The 21,284-nt window shown below is 39.0% G+C and overlaps 2 protein-coding genes across 3 annotated transcripts in view; both read right to left on the minus strand.

Annotated features, from left to right (window-relative positions):
- rabgap1 (RAB GTPase activating protein 1) overlaps positions 1–21,284 on the minus strand; it is a 177,638-nt gene that overhangs the window by 59,911 nt on the left and 96,443 nt on the right. The window lies entirely within an intron of this gene.
- LOC144503023 (putative G-protein coupled receptor 21) lies at positions 9,765–10,814 on the minus strand. Its single transcript, XM_078227527.1, has one exon. The coding sequence runs from the start codon at positions 10,812–10,814 to the stop codon at positions 9,765–9,767; it is 1,050 nt and encodes a 349-aa protein (XP_078083653.1).

A 21,284-nucleotide genomic window follows, 5' to 3' on the forward strand; every position in this document is an offset into this window, starting at 1 on the left:
ACACTGTTAAAGAGGAAGCTTTCTATGTACTGAAACTTTAAATGGTCACGACAGACACAAAGTACGAGTTGTGGATTATAATGTACCATTGCCCAATAATTAGACTCACATCAATGAGTGCAAAATTCATCAAAAGTAAAGAGAATAAATAAGTTTTAAATAAATTTTATTAACACTTCTCAGCGCAGAATATCGTTTGACAAATTACAATTGCTACTGTCATATCAAACATCTGTAATTAAGGACAACATCTCCATACAGGTTTATCTCAGAAATAAAATCGAGTGGCTCAGCATTTCCCAATCACTAATTTCTCCTTAGCTCGAGAGGAAACAAACCAACATTCAAACTCTATTCGTGCAGACTTTCCATTTACGCAAATATAAAATATACATGCTGCAGCACTAGCAGATATCTCACGGTTCAGTCAGCACAATTTGCAAAGCTGTACGGTTGCCAAGAACTGAGATCATATACAGAAACCCAGCACAAGTAAAATTGGAACAGCAGAAGCCTTAATGTTCTGGGGTCTCTAGTTTCAGACCAACTATTTTATAATATAAGCATTTTGAAAAGTAATTTCTGTGGTCGGACTAATTCATGAATCCCAAAATATATAAGATTTCCAGCAACAGTTCCCAAACTGCAGTGCACTCAGCCTATCCAGGTAGGGAACAGGGAAGAGCTCTACTCTTGCCCCTTTCTGTATCTCCCACAATTCTCTCAAACCAATGGAGTCTTAAGAAGCAGCACAAAAAGAACAGGAGTGGGGCTGTTTAAGAGGACAAAAGTGGAGGAGAAAGAAACAAGCAATCATGAAGAAAAAGGGAGGGAAAAGGAGGATAAAAAAGTAAGTAACAAAAAGAGAGGTAAAGCAAGAACGTAGGAGAATAGGAATTCAAAAAATTGAAAATCTGTGAATGTTAACAATCCATTGCTAATGGAGTTCAGAAGTCTACTTTTTTTTTTAAAGTGGAACAAAGCCTAAAAAATGTTTGAGACAGCAAAACAGCCTCAGTTTAGAGAACCAGTTGCTTTACAAAATTTAAAAAATATTTTAATGAAATAAACAGGTCATTAATATTCTTGCACTTAAAAACCTTTGCAGTAAATACACCTTTTCTGAAAAAATTTATGCCTGCAATATAATGTTGAAATTACTGCATTCCTGAAGTAACTATATTACTTGACTTGGTTGCTATTTTATGTTGGTCAAGTAGCTTTATATTTGTACACCGAGAAACAGCATGTTAAAATCACAATTTTCCTATTGATACAGGTTTCCATTAATTTTAATACATATTTGGTATTCAAACACTCTAAGGTGGATTGGTTTATGCGCTACTTTCAGCATCATGATCAAAAAGACATTATAAATCTCAGACCAGCAGTGTTCTGGGATTATGCAGTCCACATAAGCAAACACATAAAAGACCCCAAATAACCTACAAGGGAAAGGTCATTGTAAAATCTAACAAAGCTAAGTAATTTATGTGCAGTTCTACAAATGTTGAGTGACAGCCCTTCGAGGCATTTAGCCCTTTCACAATCAAAATTCCTTTTAAGGCATAGTATTCTGTTGCACTTAACAAAATGCAAACATAAAAGAAATGGCAAAAACTTAGTGATAGCCCCAGGCATACTGTGATGCCAGCATTTGTCCTGCCGCAGCATTATCGACAGCGTTCAAACATTTTCCGGGACACTGTACAGTAAGTCATTTTGTGATATTGTCACAGGAAAAGTTAATAGGAATTAGTGCCGAGACCAAGTTGCCATTTTGAAACACAATATGTAGGAACAGGAAATACAGAATAAAATACTCAGATAATGGTGCTGTTCTGCAATCACCCTCAAGTTGCCAAGAGCATACAAATTCAGGCTAGATCTAATCGCTAGATTATGTAGACAGAATGCCTGGCATGCACTTGCTACTACTGTTAATGGAATATTTTAACAAAGTGTGGCCTAAATGAGAATTTGGGTCCCATTTGTCAGCTTAGAATATATTAATATGCAATTTCTATTGTAACAGCCACATTATATTCAAAATTTGGCTGCAAAGGAACTTGCAAATTGGGGATAAACTAACTTTGAATTAAAATATACTCACCAGTTAGCCCTTCCTATTGACAGGTAAATCCTGTTTTTACATAGTACCGTTTTACTGGAAATGACAGTTTTTACAGAATCAAAGTGATTGGGTTGTAAACTGACAGTTACACACACTGCGACGCTGGAAGCTCCCCTCAAACAACTGCAATCACTTGAACACACACCTCCCTGGTCAATAATTAACATGTTTATTTCCAACAGCCTCCAATGTTAATTTCTTTGTGCATTTTACTATAATTCTACAGGTGAACTACACAATACCGAACTACAAAAAATACTTTTTTACAGAATAAACTCAGCCCTGACCCATTTCCTACAAATGGGATTTACCTGTAATTATTATGGTTGCTTTAGTAGATCACATGATAAAAATGTGCTCTGATGCCATGTTAAAAAGCTTGCGTGCTTTATGAATTGTTGTGTGAATTAGGGGGTCAGCCAGCAAATCTTGTTTTTGGCCACAGTTCAACGCAAGTTCCAAACAGAACCAACTTGACCAGAAAAAGGAAAACTGGAAAATATTCACACTATTTTAATGTATTCAATATGGCAGTGCAAAATTGTTGAGAGAACATTGGTATTGCACACTGCTGCGGTTAGTGGTGTGGTTGAGGATCTCATCCAAATACGCACTTAATATTTAAAAAATTCTAAAAGCCCCTTTTCTGTGAAAGATTTATTACAGATCAACGATCCAAGTGATATAGTCTGGTAATCTACAGGTTATTATCTTTACCATTAAGTAACAACCTAATGTTGACCTAGCCAGCGACACCCACGTCCCAATAAAAAAAAAATTAAAATGCTGAGATGAGCTTCCCACCACGAATCCATGTTTCGTCACTAAGACTGCCTATTTCCCACGCTAAATTCTCCCTCAGTGTACCTGAACAGGCGCCAGAGTGTGGCGACAAGGGGGTTTTCACAGTAACTTCATTGCAGTGTTAATGTAAGCCCTACTTGAGATACTAATAAATAAACTTTAAAAACTATACCAGAGGTGAAAAGCTTCAGATTTCAGCGCTATCCTATGACAATTAGTAACACAAATGCAGCTCGTGACAGATCAATTCACGGTCAAATTGATTTTCAGAACTGCTGCTACAACACCATCACTTTAATGCAACCTGTTAAAAAATCACCTGCTTGATCTTAATTCTAAAATCTATTTTCAAGCTTATGTCAAAAATGTTAACCTTCCAATAATCTTACCTCTGGAATGAAATATGTCAATTTGCAGACCTTTGATTTCAGAGTAGGTACCATTAGTAGCTGCATGATAACTGCAGCATCAACCTATATCTACTATGATTTGTACCAATATTCGAATGAACCAGCAACGATGTAGCAAACTAAGCAAGCCAACAGAGCTTTCTAGAAAATAGCTGAATTAAGTGCTTCAAAGTAACATTAAATTCAGCAGAATGATCAAATGCATAACGCTTTCGGATAATTTTGATTACAAAATGGATCAAGGTTAGAACAATAGCTGAGTGAACAACCTATCTGAATAACATTAACCTCACAGGGCTAGTTACACTTCTTGCATCACCAAAGCTAAGCCACCCAACTGTTGTAATATTTTGAGTCCTTCGTTTATTGACATTTATGAATTAAAAATGCACAGTGTTGTATGGCTGCTATTTCTTGGCTGAATCAGCATAACTGTGAAAAGTAAATTATTACTGCAGCACATTACAACTTTGATGATGTTACCTGCACATGGAGCAATTGTACTTATTGCCTGCTCTTGCATCATTTAATAAAAAACCTATTGTATGATAAAAATTACAAGGTGCTACTTCGCCTACAATTAAGTTTGGCTGCATTATTGATACTGTTAGCTGTTGTCGTACAATTTCAAATGAAGCAGGTTTCACCTTGTTGCAGGTTCTGGGACGAAAGCAAAATGTTATTGACGCGAGGAGAAAAGCTAGCACAAAGCTAATGTTTGCAGTATTTGCATTCCACAAGATTTTACTTTTGGCGTATTTAGGATTTCCTGTGATCAGATTTACATTGTCTCAAGAGGCTTTCGAAAAGAGAAATGCACTTAATCAAACAACCTTGCTGCCTATTTGTCACTGAGATGAACTACAGGTTATCCTTGCTACATTATAAATACTTACGCAGTCAGATTTTAAAGATTCATATTACACATGCCCCAGAGATTGAAATATACATTTGCTATGAGTAGCTAATTCCTCACAGTATTTGTCAGCAGCTTTCTAATGGTCTTCCCACTATTCATTTTTGTAAAAATCACTGGAGCTTATTCTGAAATAAAGCAGTCACATCTTCTCATTCAGCTCAGTGTTACATCAAAGTACAGTTAGTTTTCTTGTGCTGCAGGAAAATGCATCTGGGCCTTCATTTTACTGAATACATTTTTCTAAATTTAAGAACATTTGAAAATCCTGACCCATGAATATGATTTCAGGACATATACTAAACAGTGCATTTATTTTACAAAACTGAGTATCCAAGACAAGCCAAAATATTCAGCATACATTCATGTATTGCAGTTGGGTTGAGAGGGGACACTGATAGAACTAGCCACACAGTCTATTTCTTAATGTATCACCAAGTCCTGCAAGTCAACATGGAATTTGACATTAATATTTGCCACTATATTACACACAAATACAGAGAATTACTTTCAACAAACACATACAGGAATCTGGGGGGAGATGGGGAAATGTGCATAAAGCATATTCACATTAACTGGCCATTTAATATTAGAAGCATCTACAAAAATCCTCCAGCTGTCCAGGCTTGCCCCTTTTGTTCTGTTCAGTTTTGGAGTTGGAAATTTCATCTTGATGTTGAAAACTGGGAATTGTAACTCCTGCTGAACGTGTGTGCGCGGGCATGGGTGTGATTGCACCTGTCTATGTATGGACATGAGAGTGAGAGAGATAACATGCACGTGTGTGAGAGAGAGAGAGCGGGAGGGAGGGGGAAGAGAGAGAGAGAGAAAGAGAGAAAAGAAAGTACTTTATTGAAATACCAGAGATACTAACTAGAAGATTTAAATATATTCCAGGGACAGTTATTCCAATTTTTGAGGAGGAAACTGGTCAAAGATTTTCATTTAAAACAAGTTACTCTGTATAAAATTTGCCTTATAACCATCAAATAACACCCATGGAAAGCCAGTGTCAATGCTGAATTTTGTTAACATTTCTGCAACATTTTTAAAGTTCTGTGCATAAAGACGTTATTGCAAAATATTACACAGGAATCCCCGAATGGCACTGAAAATAAGGTGGTATTGTGCCAAGCAAAAAGGTGGCAAACATTAAAATGCTCGTACCAATTAAGGAAATTCTATCCAGATCAGAATTCTGCCACAGGGCATCTCCGGCAGAACATAATTTTATGCAGTAGTTTGAGCTCCAGGGTTTAATGGATCAGAATAAAAATAATATTTTAAGTTAACCAGCTGTGCAAAATTACATGGAAAACTACATTTTTGGTACAAAGTAAAATAAATCCACTTCAGTAAACATGACAGCAAGGAAGGCAATTCCTACAGAAATCTATTTCTATTGCAATAAAAGGAAAGCTGGGTTTTGTTTGCAATTTTGATCTCATTAGGCATATTTCTTGTTTTCAAATTTTGATTTTGATATGCCAAATTAAAAGCAATCCATGCAAATGTAAAAACAGATTAAAAATCAAACATTTTTAAAGGTAAGATTTGTTATTTATTCCCTTCTCCTCCCAACATTGGATCCACATCATTAAAGCAAAAGACTTATAAAACAGCTTCCCCACTGTCTCCATGGAATGATGAGGCATGAGGATGCTTTCAAAAGTATTTTGAGATGGCAAATTGTGAAAGGCTGTTTCTATTAGCTGAAGAATCAGTAAGGAGGCTTAGACTTGGGATTATCAGTAGAAGACTGAAGGGAGAGGTTTAAAAAAAATGTTTTTAAAAAAAAAAAAATCTTTTGGAACATAATGCTTTAAAATATGCAGCTGAGGCAGATTAGAATGTCATTTAAAGTGGGTTAAATATATATTTGAAAAGGAAGATTATTAAAATGCACAAGAGAATAGGATTAGAACAGACAATAAATACACAAAATGTTGGATCTACTCAGCAGGTCTGGCAGCATCTGTGGAGAAAGAAAGAGTTAACGTTTTGAGTCCTTATGACTTCTTCTGAAGAAGTCACACAGACTTGAAACATTGATTCTGTTTCTCTTTTTAGAGATGCTGTCAGACCTGCTGAGTATATCCAAGCATTTTGTGGTTTTGTTCCTGATCTCCGGCATCCACAGTACTTTGCTTCCACATGGGAACAGACAAGTCCATGTGAAGACTCAGCACCAGTACTGGTGTGGTGGGTTGAATGGTTTCTGGCAAGCCAAGTTCTGTGATGATTGGTCTCTCTAACTGCTGTCTTTTTGCAGCTGATCAGTTGAGAGAATGGGTTCTCTGCAAAGTCTAACAGGTATCCAAGCAAGCTTACTATTAACAAATGAAAATAACTAAGTTTAAAAAGTATCATTCATTGTGAATATAACTGCATGAATAATTTACTACCTCTCTGTAGGGGGTGGATTAGCTCAGCTGATCAGATGGTTAGAATGTGAGACAGAAAGACACCAACAAGCACAGGTTCGAACCCTGTACCAGCTGTTGTTCACAGAAGCCTACCTCCTCACCTTGTCCCACACTTATGGAGTGGTGCCCCTCAAACTGTACATAACCAATTGTCTAATGGAGAGGGATGCCCATGGGGCTTTTGTGGACTGTAGCTAATTACTTACAATGTTGACAGCTCAGATCCTCAGGTTAATGTATCTTTATTCACTTACCTTGGCTTTGTAGTTTCAATACACAATCCAACTCAAAGTCAATGTTGGTCAGTCCTACTTTCCTTCAGCTCTCTCCCCACGACACCACTCCTAGGTATGGTCTTCTCACTTTCCCCATCATTTAAACTTAGCGGAATGGATAAAATGACAAATTGCCCATTAACCCAGCTTCCCTTCAAAACAGTCCCACTTTTTAAGACAAGACTTTTTATGGTAAATGGTTGTGTTTAAAATCCAAGTGCAATTCAATCTGCCTTCACCACACTCTCAGGCAGTGCTTTCCAGATTCTAATCAAACCCTCAAAAATGTTTTCCTCGTGTCGCTATTGATTCTTCTTTGCAATTCACCTTAAATCTGTGACCTCTGGTTTGCAATCCTTCTGTCACAGTTTCTCCATATCTATTCTTTCAAGGCCTCTCATGATTTGAACACATAAGGCTAACTTTTTCACCTGTCCATGCTAAATATGTAGGGATACATAGACCAGTCAAATAAAATCATTCATTACAAATGCCAAGAGAGAGAAATATTACTAATATTGCACTCCAAAATGAGAAAGTATCCAGGGCAATTTGAAATAACTTCTCGATGCATAGAAAGTAAAGCCACAATAAAGTTTGTGGACATTTCATAGCCCTTACACCTGTATCTTTTTATATAAGAACCACTTATCATATATTGTACTTCAAAACAAACAATAAAACACTAAGAGGCAACAATGCAGAGGTCTGACTTTATTACATATCCATGCTTTTGAAAGCATCAATTTTTATATTGGTCCAGTTTAAATTTTCTTTACTGCATACTGGGTTGATTATTAGATAGGTCCATCTAGCACAATAGCGTCAATAAATGATTAGTACAAACTATAGAGTAGCAGGCTGATTGTCAGAAATATCGAAAATTTTATTTACAATTCTGATTTGAACAGACTGAGAACACAGCCATTTTGATGGAGACACGGCAACCATTTCACAAAGCTCAGTGGTGCAGGCAAAGCCGATGGCAATTTTCAAAGTAGGAGCAGCAGCTATTTCATTGTGGCAATTGCTACTTTAGTACAAGCTACAAAAGGGCGTAGCACCTCAGCAGTTTGACTTGTTTTGTCAAATGTTGAAGCTAGGTGAATTCTCTATGCAATTGGATCATTTTTGTGGGGTATGAATATAAAAATGCTTGTTTTATACAGCTCACGAGTTGTCTACAAATATGGCTAGAACACTTTTGTAATCAATTTACTACTTATTGTCGTGCCAGTCTAAAGCGTCACGAATGATTCAGTTACAGTGGCATTATGCTGACTTAAATTAACTGCATAATTATTTTTAATCCATTATTTATGCCAAGAAATATTTCTATTAAAAGTAGATTACATTTTACTTTCCCATTTCAAATATTATGGGAGAATTATTCTGCTACATAGACTTGCATTGATTCCCTGGGGCAGGTGGTGTGCGGCCCCCTACCTCCATGGTCAGTGCAGCATTCATTATTGATGAGCTGAAGAATGCCATGTGGGCTGTGCAGGTAGTGCCCTCCATGTTGCCTATCTCTGGGGAAATTGATTAAGTCCCTTAGCAATGCTACACAAACCAATTTCTCCCCCTTAATTTTCAACCTTCTAAATCTAAATTAGTGTTTCCATTTTGCCCCAAACTCTGGAAAAACAAGGCTCTCGAAACTTTTTCTTTCATTCACATCAAAGTAAAAGTTTCCCATAACAATTGGTTAGAGCCTCAAGTCATTTCTCTCAAAGTTTGTGACGTGGCAGCACAATGGTTAGCACTGCTGCCTCACAGCACCGTGGTTAGCACTGCTGCCTCACAGCACAATGGTTAGCACTGCTGCCTCACAGCACCGTGGTTAGCACTGCTGCCTCACAACACCAAGGGTTCGATTCCTCGAGTGACTGTGTGGAGTTTGCATGTTCTCCCCGTGTCTGCATAAGTTTCCTCCCATAGTCCAAAGATGTGCAGGTTAGGTGGATTGGTCATGGTAAACTGCCCCTTCGTGCCCCAAAATGTGTAGGTTAGGTGGATTAGCAGGGTAAATATGTGGGGATAAGAGTCGGTGCAGATTCGAAGGGCCGTGTGGACTCCTTCTGCACTGTAGGGGTTCTATGATTCGAATCCTTTGCTCTATACATAAACAGAGGGGTCAAACTCATTAAATGAATAGCTTAGGCTTTGACCCATTTATGGCATGCACCAATTAATTAATAATGGATTATCAAATAGGAAATTGAAAAGGTATGGTTCATCCTTGGTGCTTTAGCATGGTATTATATAATGATGCTTTTGTGCTACCCATGTTCAATAGAGCACTTTTTGTATGCACATTCGGAGCCTGCAAAATTGTTCATTAGTAGACAGTTATGATGGGTCTGCCTCTGAGCTTAAGATGTTTATTCATGGTTTTACATGGTTGCTGCATTCACAGTTGATTACAAATCAGAATGTACAATACTTCTTTTGTCAATGAAACAAGTACCTTTTAAAAGTCAGTGTACAGTGCAATAAGAAATTAAAACATTTGGCCCATAAATATTTCAATTCTCTGGAAAGAATTGCAAACACAGTTCATAATTATAAACAGGTGAAAACAAAGTAGGGAATTTGTCAAACCGCAGGATTTTGTTTAAATTAACTGTCCTGTAACAGGCCTTGTATTGGATTGCAATATCAACTCAAATTGCCCACAAGGTTTACTCAATAGTACATTACTCTTGAACAAAGTTTAAGCCCACTTCAATAAATAAAATCACATTGGGGCTGATGTGATGGAATGAGCAGGCCACAGAATGTCATGTCTTATACTTTTCAAGTATTGCAGCCATTGGAAGATCTTTTACTTCCAGGTATTGAAGGGTTTTTGCTTTCCACATACCAGATACACGAAGCACAGGCAGCACCTGAGAGACGTTTGAGGCCCTTACGAAAGGCGCTGTTGGAGAGGCTGTAAATAACACAGTTACAGAAGCTATTGCTAATGGCAAGCCAGGTGGTCAGAAAAGATATCTCTGGACTATCATAAATGTGAGAGCTTTCAAGGAGGAAATAAATGATGTACGGAAGCCAAAGGATGTAAAATACGCTGGTGATTCGAAACAGAACCATAGCATAATGTTTCTCAGAACTAGGTGGATTTTCTGTTGATGCTTCTTCTTGTGTATTAAACCGAGCACGTCTTTCACTGATTTCCTTAGTGTGGTGTTGGCATATTCTGAATATGTTGAAATAGGTAAAACAGACTACAAAAGCAGCAGGAGCATACAGTAAAATCACAATAAATCCTGCAAAGTAAACGTTTGTTTCCCAGGAATTAGCACACCATTCAAAAATGTCTCCATGATAGCCTGGCTTCCCCCACCCAAAAAAAGAAGGAAGGAATACAATGCAGGAGTACAGCCAGATTATTATAATGCAAACACGCAACCTCCATGGTGTGACCAGCTGACTGTAAGATAGTGGTTTGGTAATTGCAATGTAGCGATCAACGCTGATGCAGGCCAGAGAGGTCATCGAGATGCTTTTCAAGACGGACACAATATATCCAAAAAATTTGCACGTTAAAGATTCGTGAGAACCTGTCGGATAGTGTAGAAGGGACAAAGAAGGAACCAAGCAACTGATTCCAACAAAAAGATCAGCGTACGCCATGGTCTGAATGAAATAACTCGTAGTGTGATGATTCAAAAGAGGTGCACAATGAAATACCAATATAACAATAAGGTTACCTGAAATGATTAACACAGTGAGAAAAACAATGATGATTACTTCCAGGAGACAAATGTTAACTGTTTCGTAGTAACTGAATCCCAAAAGACAGAATGGTCGGCTAGTATTGTTTCCTTCCCAGGAAGAGTTCATACTTCGGTTTTGCACACTCCAAACAGATGTCATTGCTGGCTTGGTTGCTATCGCAGTGTCTCAGTCTTCTGCCTCACTTATTCTCAGACTCTGCTCAGTATTGTCTGCATTGCAATTTTTCTATAATCCAGCAAACAGTCACCACCCTCAACATACCATAAGAGGACAAAGCTATTCCCAGCAGTTGCCATGCTTTCAGCTTAAGAAATAAAGGCAGACGCCGGCATGAATAGGCTGTGCCATAGGCTCGAGGACAAAGGAGGGGTACATGACACCTGTCTTTCTTCTGTTGAAAGTAAATATATACATATATTTTCTGCTTCATCAATCTCCAATGCTTCTCCACATGTGGGTTAGTGAAGACTGTGGCAGAGAAAACAAAAAAAAAATCTTTTGTGGAAATGAAGCTAATTTTAGCCCTCACAAAATATCAGCACGGTACTCTGTAAATCATTATCTGCTAAAGGCAGAGATTGGTGAAAAAAAAACAAAGTCTCCCAGTTTTCCTTAGTGATGTTTTAAATCACAGAAGATTCCTGTCCGGAGCCTCAGACACAGTTACTGCAATATGATGCTACTCCAGAATCACAGTCCAATTTGCCGCAGAATTCAAACGGCCCCTCCAGGCATCACTCCTCCCTCCCTCACAATTCTCTGCCAAAGGAAATATGTCTGTAACTACACCAGAAGGCGAATGCAGCAGTACGGAATCTTTGCTCTCGCGTTCAAGACTGCAGTATCCTCTCAAGGAGCTCTATCCATCACCTCCCGTATGAGAGAATCTAATACATTAGAACCCTACCAATCTATCATTTGACAGCAGCAGTTGCCAAGTGCACTCTGACCCTTCTGGGAGACTGCAAGCTGAGGAGGAGCTACAGAACAGATCACTGAAATTCCAACACATAACTAGGACCAAGTTTTTTTAAAAAAACTCAGCACACTTGAATGCCTCCTCAGAATTAACAACGGGCCTAATTCATATTTCATGCTTCATATACGATCATCATTGGCCACATACTATTTCAGCGATAACATAACTGTAACCAAGGTGAGATAACAAGGTATTAGAATTTGAAACTGGCTTGTGAATTAATGCAATTACAGAACCAGATGAATTAACTGAACTGGGAGGTTGTATGATGGTTTTTCATAGAATCCCCACAGTGCAGAAGGAGGCCAGTCGGCCCATCGAGTCTGCACCAACTCAGAGAGAGCATCTTACCCAGACTCACCTCTCTGCCCTATCCCCATAACCCCACATATTCACCTTGCTAATCCCTCCTAACCTACACATTTTGGGACACTAAGGGTCAATTTAACGTGGCCAATCAACCTAACCTGCACATCTTTGGACTGTGGGAGGAAACCCATGCAGACACAGGGAGAACGTGCAAACTCCACACAGTCACCCAAGGCAGGAATTGAACCCAGGTCCCTGGCGCTGTGAGGCAACAGTGCTAACCACTGTGCCACCCTCGTCCATTTCCATTTTATTGTAAATATAGCTGGTCAAAGGATAAAACCAAACTTTGTTATTGTTTATCTGTTAAATATTTTATATAATGCCTCACATTCTGCACTATATTAAATTCATAAATGACTAAGTCAATAATTAATCAAAACAATTTCCTCAAGTGTATATCAAATACACTCATGCACCCAGGCAATAAAATAGGAATTATATTGTTGAGGGAATATTAACCCAGCAATAAAAATGTTACAAAATTATGTCTAATGAAACTCAGCAAAACAAAAATAATTTGCAACATTTTGCAAGTGACAAAGCACAGGACTAATTTTATGTATTCGAGAGATGTGGGCTTCGCTGGCCAGGCCAGCATTCATTGCCCATCCCTAATTGCTTGAGAAGATGGTGGTGAGCTGCCTTCTTGAACTGCTCCACTCCATGTGGTGTAGGTACACCCCCAGTGCTGTTCGGGAGGGATTTCCAGGGTTCTAGGTAGTGGTTGAGAGTTTGGGTGGTGCTGTCTTAGAAGCCTTTGAGAGTTTCTGCAGTGCATCATGTAAATGATACACATATTTGTGTATGAGATGCCAATCAAGTAGGCTGCTTTGTCCGGGATGATTTTGGAGTTGCACTTGGCCAAGCAAGTGGCGAGTATTCCATCTGACTTGAGCTTTGTAGATGGTGGACAGGCTTTGGGGAGTCAGCAGGTGAGTTATTTGCCATAGGATTCCAAGTCTCTGACTCGCTCTTGTAGCCACAGTAATTATATGGCTAGTCCAATTCAGTTTCTGATCAATGGCAACGTCCAAGATGAGGAGTGTGGAGGATTCAGTGATGGTAATGCCACCGAACGTCAAAGGGTGATGGTTAGGGGCGGCACAGTAGCACGGTGCCTCACAGTGCCAGGGACCTGGGTTCGATTCCCGGCTTGGATCACTGACTGTGTGAAGTTTACACTTTCTCCCCGTGTCTGCGTGGGTTTCCTCTGGGTGCCCCGCTTTCCTCCCACATTCTGAAAGACATGCTGGTTAGGTGCATTGACCGAAACAGGCGCCGGACTGTGGCGATTAGGGGAATTTCAAAGTAACTTCATTGCAATGTTAATGTAAGCCTTACTTGTGACTAATAAATAACTTCTCTCTTGTTGGAGATGATCATTGCCTGGCACTTGTGTGGCACTAATATTATTTACCACTTGTCAGCCCAAGCATAGATATAGCCCAGGTCTTGCTGCATTCTGGACATGGACTGCTTCAGTACCTGAGGAGTCGGAAATAGGGCTGAACATTGTGATCCCTCCCGAACAGCACTGGGGGTGTACCTACACCTCATGGAGTGGAGCAGTTCAAGAAGGCAGCTCACCACCATCTTCTCAAGCAATTAGGGATGGGCAATGAATGCTGGCCTGGCCAGCGAAGCCCACATCTCTCGAATACATAAAATTAGTCCTGTGCTTTGTCACTTGCATCCCAGAAAAATGTTGCAAATTATTTTTGTTTTGCTGAGTTTCATTAGACATTGATAATTTTGTAACATTTTATTGCTAGGTTAACCTAGGAATATTAACCTAGGTTAATATCAGTGAACATTCCATCTTATGATGGAAGGAAGGTCATTGACGAAGCAGCTGAAGATGGACACTACCCTGAGGAACTCTTGCAGTGCCATGGAGCAGAGATGACTGACCTCCAACAACTGCGTCCATCTTCCTTTGTGCTATGTATCACTCCAACCAGTCGAGAGTTTTCCCCCCGATTTCCATTGACTCCAGTTAATACATGTAGAGTTGAGCAGTGAGGTTGAGCATCATTAACAATTGGGGCTTGTTGGAAAATGTAATCTTATTTGACAGTGACGGTTTAGAGGTTCTTGCCTACAATGTAACTAACTGTGTGGGGAAACCTCATCATGGCAGGTGGTAGAATTTGAATTCAAATAAAAAAAATCTGGAATTAAAAATCTAATAATGGCCATGAAACCATTGTCAATTGCCGTAAAAACCCATCTGGTTCACTGGTGTCCTTTAGGGAAGGAAATCTGCCATCTTTATCTGGTCTGGGGTCATGTGACTCCAGACTCTCAGCAATGTAGTGGACTCTGAATGCTCTCTAAAATGGTCCTGCAAACCCACTCAGTTGTATTAAAACTGCTAAATGTCTCAAAGGAATGAAAGCAGATGGGCCACTCGACATCGACCTCGGCACCGGAAACGACAAATGGAAAGTCAGTCCTCCTTAATAACATCTGGGGGCCTGTGCCAAAATTGGGAGCACTATTTCACAGACTAGTCAAACAATGTGATATCAAGAAATGGCTGAAGGCACTGGATACTGACAATATTCCTGCAATAGGACTGAAGGTGTGCTCCAGATCCTGCCACGCCTCTAACCAAGCTGTTCCAGTACAACTACAAGACTGGCATCTACTCAACAATGTGGAAAATTGCCCAGGTACGTCTATAGCAGGACAAATCCAACCTGGCCAACTGCTGCCCCAGTCTACTCTCTTATCATCAGTAAAGTGATGGAAGGGGTCATCAACCATCCTATCAAGTGGCACTTGCTGACCAATAACCTACTCAATTTGGGTTCTGCCAGAGCCGCTCAGCTCCTGATCTCATCGCAGCCTTGGTTCAAACATGGACAAAGGAGCTGAACTCCAGAGGTGAGATGACAGTGACTGCCCTTGGCATCAAGGACACATTTGACCGAGTGTTACATCAAGAGGCCTTAGCAAAACTGGAGCATTAACTGAAATGGTGATTCAGATCGTAGAACAAATATCTTTGAGAATGAGATGTTACCCATGATTTGAGGAAACATATCCATTTAAACATAAATGTGCATCTGGCTGATTTTCCCCTGAACGAGCAAATTTCAGGAACGTGATTTATCACATTTACGCATAATGCACGAGACCTTTCAAAATAGTTTTGCAGAAGCAGATATTAACTCAGTCGAATTAATCTTTTGGAGGAAGTTGAATAGATGCTTTAAATGTAAAGTATACCGTCATTTAGGTAGGTTAGAGGGGCAACATTTACAGGAGAAACGATTTCCTTTTACTTTGAGAAACATTGCGCACAACTTTTCACAATATATGAAGATGCACTGACATAATTTGTACAATTTCTTGCAAGTATTATAGAAAGACAGCACCTATTTAAGCAAAAAAAAAATTGCAAAAGTGTCCAAACTGCAACCTCTACAGCCACTAAGCTTTTGACAATCTAGAATCCAAGGCAACATAGCCCTATTGATACTTGTATTTCTTATTCATTGGGTTGGCCCTTTTGAATGTTGTGAGCCTAGAGCTTTAGAAAGGATTGCTTTAGCATTATTACCCAATTTGTGGACACATTAAAAATCAGAACACTAGGATTTATCAGTATGAAAACATGAAAAAATGATTGAATATAGGTGGCCCTCTTGCTACATACCAAGGTCGCGCAGAAAGATAAACCATAATCTCTCAATAATCTCTCCCCTCAATGTCAACAAAACAAAAGAGACAGTCATTGACTTCAGGAAGCATAGTGGAGGACATGCCTCTGTCTACATCAATGGGGACGAAGTAGAAATGGTCAAGAGCTTCAAGTTTTTAGGTGTCCAGATCACCAACAACCTGCCCTGGTCCCTCCACGCCGATGCTACAGTTAAGAAAGCCACCAACGCCTCTACTTCCTCAGGAAGCTAAGGAAATTTGACATGTCTACTACAACTTTTACCAACTTTTACAGATGCATGATAGAAAGCATTCTTTCAGGTTGTATCACAGCTTGGTATGGCTCCTGCTCTGTCCGAGACCGCAAGAAACTGCAAAGGGTCATGAATGATGCCCAGTTCATCATGCAAACCAGCCTCCCACCCATTGACTCTGACTACATTTTCCACTACCTCGGAAAAGCAGCCAGCATAATCAAGGACCCCAGGCACCCCGGACACACTCTCTTCCACCTTCTTCCATCAGGAAAAAGATACAAAAGTCCGAGTACCAACCGACTCAAGGACAGCTTCTTCCCTGCTGCCATCAGACTTTTGAGTGGATCTACCTCATATTGCGTTGATCTTTCTACACACCCGAGCTATGACTGTAACACTACATTCTGCACTCTTTCTTTCCTTCTATGTATGGTATGCTTTGTCTGTAGAGCGCGCAAAAAACAATAGTTTTCACTGTATACTAATACATGTGACAATAGTAAATCAAATAAAAAAAACATAATTTAAATGTGTTCACACTGTATTTATTTAGAAAATAAAATGGCCCAGGATCTCTGCTGGCCAGGCATACCCAGTGGTATTGGCAGCATTAATAAACTACTTGAGCTTTGTGCCCACTAGTTATTATATCATCTCAATCCTTCTATGATCATCTCCTTGGGATATTTTGCAGGCTGTTTTTCTATATTTACGGTTTGAAAACAGGTTAGATCTATGAAGGCAATTTAACTGTAGCGTAGAATTTGAAGCCTCAAGATTTGTAAACCAACCAAACAGAATTCAACATTCTGTTAATGCTATTATCATACCTCTTGGACTTAACCTGAAGTTAACAATCCTACTTTTTAAAACAGCACTCAATAAAAGCACTATTGAAAAAATTGCTTGACGAAAAAATTTGCAAGGCCATTTCTCTCAATCCCAATTTTGATGGTAACCAGACAAGCCCAGTTGTCCCATCAATCGTTCAGACAAGCAGCATATCATTCTCGATGACACATGCCTAGACATATTTTTTTACAGGAACAGAAAATAACAATCATGGCCCTTTCTGATTGATTTCAATCTTCTTTGCCCATCTTTTTGCCATATACCTCAACCTCATTCCTCTCCAAAAACTAGTTGCCTCTTAAAACAATTTATAACACGTATTTCAATAATCTGCATCAGTATCCACAAACTTATATATTTTTTTAAAAGCAAAATGCTTTGACTGATTTCTGTCCTTACTCCAAAACAAATTTATTCCTATAATGTTGACATTGGTGTTTAAAGTTTTCACCTTGATGAACAGTTTACTTGGAGCTTCTATTCCCTTTAACATTCAGATTTACCTCGAGTCTAGAATTGGTCTTATCCAACATTTGACTTATACATCACCTGATAATGATATTATCACTGTTATATCAGAATAAGAGAATACACATCAGCATTTCTGCTAAAACATTAAAATTAGACATTATATCTGAATAGATCACTTAAGTTCACTGCAAAATAGCAATGTAGTGTGCTTAAGAATCCCACCAATCTTGCTGGAAAATGCACATAATCAACAAGTGCTTTAAACATTAACTGTTACCAACCAACTGAAATAAATAAATGTTGAGAATGTAATCAAAGTAGACACACTCTCAAAGAAACAAAATTACATTGTGTCATACTTGCAAGAGGCAATTTTCAATTTATGACAACTTACACAGATAATGTCCACTAAATGCAATGATTTCAACGTGTATATACCCACAACTTTAAACTGTATGTCAAAACAAAATAATAAGTGACACGGTGGCACAGTGGTTAGCCCTGCTGCCTCACAGCACCAGGGAACCAGGTTCAATTCCAGCCTTGGGTGACTGACTGTGTGATGTTTGCACGTTCTCCCCATGTCTGCGTGGCTCCGATTTCCTCCCACAGTCCAAAGATGTGCAGGTTAAGTGTATTGCCAGGCTAAATTGCCCCTTAGTGTCCAAAGATGTGTAGGTTGGGTAAAATGTTCTTTCAGAGAGTCAGTGCAGACTCAATGGGCTGAATGGCCTCTTTCTGCACAGGGATTCTATCGATGACATTTACCAAATAGATGCGCTAATTTTAATAGTATTAACAGTTAATTAATATCCTTCACAAACTCTGCTTGACATTCAAAAATGGTTATCTTATAGCTTATAGGAACTTAAATAAATGTCCGTGTGGTTGGTGTAACTGATTCAATTGCACCGTCGAAGTGCATTCATGAAAACCGTCACAGGACGAAATCAGTGCACTTAATTCCTTATGTATTTATTTTTTTACTCTAATCCTCTTGAATTTAGTTCGTCAGCTCGAGGCTCTCTCAATAAATTTTATTTTGGAAAAATAAAATGACTTTGCAATATGCTTTGATCAGTTTTTGATATTTGCATGATACCTCTTTGCTTATTTAGTAATACACTATAAAGCATGATAAACGCAGGCATAATGATTGTGTGTACAATTTATTCATGTCCATCTGTCCATTTCAAATGGCCCACAGGACACAAGGTCAAGATGAAAACATTCCTGGGATTGAGGATAAATGGATAGCGGAGCAAGGGATTGAAGTTGCACCAAAAAGAGTTGCATTACCATGTTACTTTTTATGTACATTCAGGTCCTCATTTATTCTATTTTGAATTCCATTTGGTAAGATACAGCAATAACTTGGAGACATTCATTTGCTTCTCTAACCAGAGATACAGATCAATTCATGCATCTGGTATGGAACATGTTAAGTTTATTTATGCACCTTTGTACTTTTTAAGAAAAAAAAGTAACCTGCAAGCAGTGATGTGGGAGTGTGGGAGCTTAATTCATGGTTTAAAAAACTGCAGAGTAACACTACTTCCAGAAGTCACCGTTTATCAGTGACCTATCCATTCATTCTAATGAAATGGAGAAAAACTGGAAAGAATTGAAAACAAGCATCATCTCAAGCTGTGAAGAAACCATCGGCTACAAAAACCAGGAAACACCAAAACTGATTCGACGAGAATGGCCACATCATCCAAGAGACAAGAAGAGAAAAGCTCTCCACGCCTGGCAAAACGACATCACCAGCAAGGCAGAGAGGAAAACTTATCAAACAGCAAAGACGGAGGTACAAAGAAGAACAATAGAAATCAAGAACCAATGGTGAACTGAGAAAGCCAAGAAGCTGCAACACCTCACTGACAAGCACAACACCTGGGACTTCTCTGCCACCAAGGTAATATATAGACCCAACACGCTAGACCTCAAACCAATGCGGATAAGGATGGAGCCCTTCAGAGATAGAGAAAACATCAGCTTTCGATGGGGAGAACACTTCAAAGAATAAACCGTGGTACAACTGTAGACTTGGACGTGTTCGAGGAAATCCCCCAATTCCCCATCAAAGAAAGGGATTCTAGAGCTTAGGGCCTAGACTGTTAAAGCCAGGCCACTAGTGAAAATCCAGATTGCACAAGCAGCCAGAACTGGAGGAACAGGGATTTAACACTTCACACCACACACTGATCTTTCCATCAAGATTTGCAACAGCGTAGGAGAAATGGCACAAGGGAAATAAAGAAACCTATGTCCAGAAGATAACATTTAAACTGGATTGATGGTTAAGTCTTTTAAAAAGTTGCCTGAAGTATGCAGAAAGAGCAGTGATCCATGTAGAACGCAATCTTTTGGGACTATAGAATATAAATGAGATTTGATGCCAATACGTCAACCGTAAAATTAAATTAATTTTACAAAGCTAATCCAGAAAAACAATGAATGAAGCAGTTAAAAGCTACCTGTATAAGTAATAACATTAAAGATATCCATTACAGTAGGAAATAAATTAGCAATTTATTGTAATAACCCAACATTTCACTGTTATTAAACTCATAAAGTTGATATGTTACAATTGGAAAAGTATTCCCTAATCACCCAGTTTAGCATATAAATTATGAATAATGCTAACATTTAGTTTAAATATAGATTAAAGCAGTTTTCAAAAAGGAAATTTCAATAATTTTTAACATTTAAGCAAAAAGATACTTCTACGAACATTAGTCAGCTACTGTCTACGCTATAGCATTGGTGATATAAATGAAACAAGTGCTTTCTAGACAACTGTCTACCCAGTCTACATGTACTCTAAACTTTCAACCCTTTAAAATGTAACCGTTTTACAATAGTCAAATCCACAATTCTAGTTTTTCAGATTACACAGTCCTATAAAAAAGACTTGCATTTATTCCGCATCTTTCATGACACAGGATGTCTCAAAGTGCTTTACAACGAACAGAGTTTTTGTTGCAATGTAGGGAACACAGTGGTCAATTTGTGTACAGCAAGAGCCCCCAAGCAGCAATGTGATAATGACCAGATAGTCTATAGAGTCTTGTTTTTGTGGTATTTATTGAGGGACAAATATTGGCCAGGATACCAGGGATAACTCCCCTGCTTGTCTTTTCAATAATGCCACATGATCTTTTAGATCAACCCAGGAGAGCAGACTTGATTTAATATCTCATCTGAAAGTTACGGATACCCCCAATAGCACTCCCTCAGTACTGTACAGGACCATCAGCCACTTGATTTTTGAGCTGAAGTCCTGGATTGGGACTTAAAACCAATCTTCCAACTCACAGGTGAGAGAATGTTGTCACTTGTGCCACAGCTGAAGAGCAAGGTTGAGTATTGTTACACTTCACAATTGTGTGCTAAAAATGACTATTTAGACAAATGTTGAGAATTGTCATATCACTTTCTTCTTAAATATAGCCATTTATTTTGGTTTCCCTCTCCTCATAGGCATCCATTTCTTCACCCATCTAAAGCAAGCGAGCTATATAAACACAAGCCATCATCAGAAACTTTGTGGCAAATATTTTTAAATACTAATTCAAAACATAAAGAACAAAGGACAAAGAAAATTACAGCACAGGAACAGGCCCTTCGGCCCTCCAAGCCTGCACCGACCATGCTGCCCGACTCAACTAAAATTCCTACCCTTCCGGGGACCATATCCCTCCATTCCCATCCTATTCATGTATTTGTCAAGATGCCCCTTAAAAATCACTATTGCATCCGCTTCCACTACCTTCCCCGGCAGCGAGTTCCAGGCACCCACACCTGTAAAAAACCTGCCTCGTACATCTCCTTTAAACCTTGCCCCTCGCACCTTAAACCTATGCCCCCTAGTAATTGACTCTTCCACCCTGGGAAAAAGCTTCTGGCTATCCATTCTGCCCATGCCTCTCATAATCTTATAGACTTTTATCAGGTCGCCCCTCAACCTCC

Source organism: Mustelus asterias, chromosome 13 (genome assembly GCF_964213995.1).
Source record: "Mustelus asterias chromosome 13, sMusAst1.hap1.1, whole genome shotgun sequence".
NCBI classification, from domain to species: Eukaryota; Metazoa; Chordata; class Chondrichthyes; order Carcharhiniformes; family Triakidae; genus Mustelus; species Mustelus asterias.